Below are 4,880 nucleotides of genomic sequence, written 5' to 3' on the forward strand. Positions count from 1 at the left end.
TTTCAGGGATGAAGATGTTCACATCCTGGACAGAGAGGAACGATGGTTTGAGAGAGGAGTAAAGGAGGCCATCTTTGTGAAAAGAAATCGTCCATCGTTAAACAGGGGTGGAGGCCTCCGGGTTCAACTGTCCCCCTCCTACAATGCTGTGATTGCTAGTATCACTCAGCCCTCTGTGAACAGTAAACAGCCATAAGTGTGCTAATGATCCATTGTTAGGCTGATGGTCCTTCTTGAGCATGTGATCAGCTGGTTTTGGTTGTCAGCAGCAAAACTGGTTGATCCACTCTGAGACGGTGCTATTTAAGAGACTGAGCTGAATACAGTCCAGAGGACCAGATTTAACTTTTTTAGATTTTTCTACCTGGTTTATTGAGCATGCATCAGGACATACAAAGCATACTTAATATGTTTATAAATAAGTTTATGTTTTGTATTTTTATAGTAGGTAGATCGCATGGATTTGCTACTTTAAAGGTCACTTGCATACTGAAAAAGTGTGGGCACCCATGGTTTAATACCTGTCTTTCTTTTTGTCACCTGTCTGCAGCTCTGTGATGGGTATCAGTACCAGCTGGATGATTTTACCTGTGAGAACTGTCCGTCAGACATGCGCCCCAGCCCTAACCGAACAGCCTGTCATCCAACACCCATCATCAAGCTGGAGTGGAACTCCCCTTGGGCCTTAGTCCCTGCCTCCCTTGCCATGTTTGGTATCCTAGCAACCAGTATTGTGGTGATAACCTTCATTCGCTTTAATGACACCCCCATTGTCAGAGCATCAGGCAGAGAGCTCAGCTACGTCCTCCTGACAGGTTAGCTCAAGTAAATCAAACATCATCAGTGATGAAAGAGGATAAACTCACCTGTTGCTGCTCCCTCCACAGGTATTTTTTTGATCTATCTTATCACCTTCCTGATGATCGCAGAGCCGGGTGTGGTGGTGTGTGCATTCCGGCGCCTCCTGCTTGGTCTTGGCATGGCCATTACTTACTCTGCTATGCTAACCAAAACAAACAGAATCTACCGCATTTTTGAACAGGGTAAAAAGTCGGTGAGCCCGCCCAAATTTATTAGCCCCACCTCGCAACTTCTCATCACCTTCATCCTCATTTCTGTCCAGGTGAGTGCACACCTGTCAGATGACATGCAGGACTCATTGCAGCATCTCTTCAGGCTTTTGTATTTTTGTCAGGTTCTTGGGGTGTTTGTGTGGTTCGCTCTGGTTCCTCCTCATACCATCATTGACTACGAGGAGCTTCACCCCACAAACCCAGACTTGGCTCGAGGAATCCTGAAGTGTGACATGTCAGACCTGTCAATCATCTGCTGTCTCAGTTACAGCATCCTTCTCATGGTAACAAATCAATCAGTTATCAATGTCTTACAGACCTGAGTAACAGGTTAAATGATCAGTGAAAAATTAGTCATTTAGAAATCAATTGTATTTCCAAGCTTTTCGTGATGGTGTCATCCAGACCAACATACTAGTCCCGAATGTAATGTGTAGGGCCGTGCTCATTGTTGACTTGTATTGCCTGTACCCACGATTCTCTCAGTGGGGCCTTAGAATCCTGAGGGAAATTAGATAAAAACATGAGTCAGATCCAACCAGATGTTTTTATATTTCTTTTGTTTCTTTTAGATTAATGAATAAATGACTAAATAAATAAATAAATATCAACAATAGCTTGTATCAACATGTTGACACAGCACACAAATCTTTATATTTTTTGTCTTAATTTTTTTTGTGAAATGCCGGTTTACTTTCTTGTTTTTTAGATTTTCTTTCTAGCAATCCTTCAATAAAGTCTGCCTTTAAGCATAAATCTTAAAATGTCCCAATAAACACAATTTTCAGCCCTGTTCTGGTTAATTTTGGCAAATTTTATTTTTTCTGATTGACTGATTTCTGATCATATTTTACCTCATTGGTGCCCAGAGCATTTCACTAGGGAGACATCCAGGGGATATGCTTACCAGATACCTGAACCACCTTAACTATATCCTTTTGATGTGGAGGAGCAATGGCTTTATTCTCTGAGTCTCTCACTGATAAATGAGCCTTGTTTTAGTAGTTTTATCTAGACTGACCCTGGGTTTGTGATCTGCTCAGAGATGGGATTATAATGAAATTATGACCCAGTTCTGACTGGTTTAAACAGGGCCAGCAACTCTAAAAATGGTCTCCTAGGGATTCAATATCCGTCAAGGAATATTTTATTTTTGCTTGCTACATCACGCAGAAGACTTTATCCACAATCTCATTTTTCCTTTCACATTAAACCATATAAGAGTCCATTGAGATCACACTTAGTCCCTCCCCCTCATCCATGTGATAGGCTGTGCTCTCCTTCTACAAAGGAGGAATCTTGGGCCTATAAATCTGTCATGTCATGGGACAGCCACCCCTTCCGGTTTTTGATCTCGCATCGAGATCAAGAACCCCCTGTGAATAGTAAACAGCCATCAGTGTGCTAATGATCCATTGTTAGGCTGATGGTCCTTCTTGACCATGTGAGCAGCTGGTTTTGGTTGTCAGTAGCAAACTGGTTGATCCACTCTTTTGGATTTTTCTACCTGGATTATTGAGCATGGATCAGGATATCATGCCACACTCTCCCACAGAAAAACAAAACAGGAAAACCAACTTTAATGATAAGATTTGCTAAATGAAAGCATAAAATCAAACTATTAAAAAAGAGAGAAACTAAAGGGATTGGATGTTTATCTGAATAAACATTTGACAAAAAAATGCAGACACAGCAAGGATGGCAAGATTCATTCATTCATTCAACCTTTATTTAAACAAATAAATCACATTGAGCCTTGAAGACTCATTTACAAGTGAGACCTGTTTGGACAGACAAAAACAGTGGTTAACTAGACACATGTAGGAGTTGGAGGCACAAAAATTCCTATCAGACGTTTTTCTTGGCTGAAAATAACCCTAATATTGAAAAAACACCTCGCACAAACAAGCACATATTTACGTAAACATTCTGCAGAGCAGAGCAGGAAGAAGGAAGAGACGAGACCGGTCAACAACGTCTACAGATGCTCTTGAGGTTACTGTAATCAGTCAATGTCCTCCGATGAGATCCATAAACATTCTCGAGGTATGTTGAGGAATGGCCAAGAATAACCTCTGAGAATCCAGAGTCCTGAAATGATGGCAGAAAGTTTTTTCAGTGGGGTTTCATCTGGTTATCAGTTGGAAATTCGTCAGGGAGGGGGTGGTGAGCGTCAGATCACATTTTCTCCAGGTGAAATTCAGATAAGGTGGCCTTCAAGCACTCCAAGGCGACCAAAATTTAGATAAACACACAGTGGTTTTGGAGACAGGCAGAACTTAATGACATAAACCTTGAGTCTGTGTTTGGTCCACTCGGTTCTAAAATGTCCAAATTAACATGGCCACACCGATGGAACATGTCTGAGTAAAAAATCGCCAAGATCTGATCCATTCAGCCCAAAGCATTTGAGTCCGGGTACTCCAGACATGAACCCAAAAAAGGCAAGCAGCGTGATCGGGTCCAAATTTGCTGCTGAAGACTTCCTTGATTGTAGATAAAACCAGCACCAACTGAATCCAAAAAGCAGGAACCAGTTATCAAAAATCCAATTAAATATGCGTCCTTAAAATCCACAGATGGCAGCAGAGATAGACACATCATAAAGTCTTCCAGTCGATGAGATATCCAGCTGCGTACCTGCCAAAAGTGTAAATTGGCTCGCCTAAAGCCTGTCTTCTCTTGAAGAAATGTTGTAAATTGAGTTGAGGGACCAACTGGTCAGAACAAGTCCATAATTATGGTTCGGAAGTAATGCAAGAGAGTCTCAGAGTCTCAGAAGCAGTTTCACAGACAGACAGAGCAGCAAAGCAAAGCGGAGAGGGAGGGGGAGGAAGCATCCGATCTCGGCTTGAGCAAGTGGTGAAGGTGAAGATTACTCAGAAAATCCCAAAAAGTTCAATCTGGTCCTCTGGACATTCAAAAAAACAAAAAACAAAACAAAGCAAAAAACATCTAGAAACGTTTTGTCTCTCATCCAAGAGACTTCCTCAGTCTGAGGTGCTGTTTTCAGCTCAGTCTCTTAAATAGCACCTTCTCAGAGTGGATCAACCAGTTTGTTGCTGACAACCAAAACCAGCTGATCACATGCTCAAGAAGGACCATCAGCCTAACAATGGGTCATTAGCACACTGATGGCTGTTTACTATTCACAGTGGGCTGAGTGATACTAGCAATCACAGCATTGTAAGAGGAGGACAGTTGAACCCAGAGGCCTCCACCCCTGTTTAATGATGGACGATTTCTTTTCACAAAGATGGCCTCCTTTACTCCTCTCTCAAACCATCGTTCCTCTCTGTCCAGGATGTGAACATCTTCATCCTTGAAAGAGTGACCGCTGGCCTGGAGATGAGTGTAGACTGCAGAATCTTGGCCTGATGATGTTGATCTTCTGTGCAGGGCCATCCTTTTGGCCAGTGGCTGTTTAGTTTCCCCTATTTAAGACTGATCACAGCCCTCCTGACACTGAACAGCATACACAACATTACTCTGTTTGTGCCGGGGGACTGGATCTTTGGGATGAACCACTCTTTGCCGTAATGTATTTTGGGGTTTAAAAGCCACTGGGACGTTATGTTTAGAAAATAAACGTCTCAGTTTCTCTGATACCCCCTAAACATATGGAATGACCACTAGTCTGGGTCTGGGTTCCTCCTTTTCACCTGATGGCTGACTGGAGTCCTGTTTGGGTTTTTCTCTGCTTTCAGGAAGGCCCAGTTAGGATATCCACATTTCTCTAGAGCCTGTTTTGTGTAGGATCTCTCTTTCTGCCTGGCTCCCGAGCTAGTGGGGATGCTGTCTGCTCTG

The 4,880-nt window shown here is 42.6% G+C and overlaps 1 protein-coding gene across 1 annotated transcript in view; it reads left to right on the forward strand.

Moving 5' to 3' along the window:
- grm6a (glutamate receptor, metabotropic 6a) overlaps positions 1 to 4,880 on the forward strand; it is a 145,197-nt gene that overhangs the window by 94,840 nt on the left and 45,477 nt on the right. Inside the window, exons 8-10 of the mRNA XM_037684615.1 lie at positions 551 to 815; positions 888 to 1,123; positions 1,196 to 1,357. Of these exons, the coding sequence (XP_037540543.1) occupies positions 551 to 815; positions 888 to 1,123; positions 1,196 to 1,357 (663 nt within the window). The remainder of the gene's footprint in view (positions 1 to 550; positions 816 to 887; positions 1,124 to 1,195; positions 1,358 to 4,880) is intronic.

The sequence above is a fragment of the Nematolebias whitei genome, chromosome 11, assembly GCF_014905685.2.
Source record: "Nematolebias whitei isolate Nwh7 chromosome 11, NemWhi1, whole genome shotgun sequence".
Taxonomy (NCBI): Eukaryota; Metazoa; Chordata; class Actinopteri; order Cyprinodontiformes; family Rivulidae; genus Nematolebias; species Nematolebias whitei.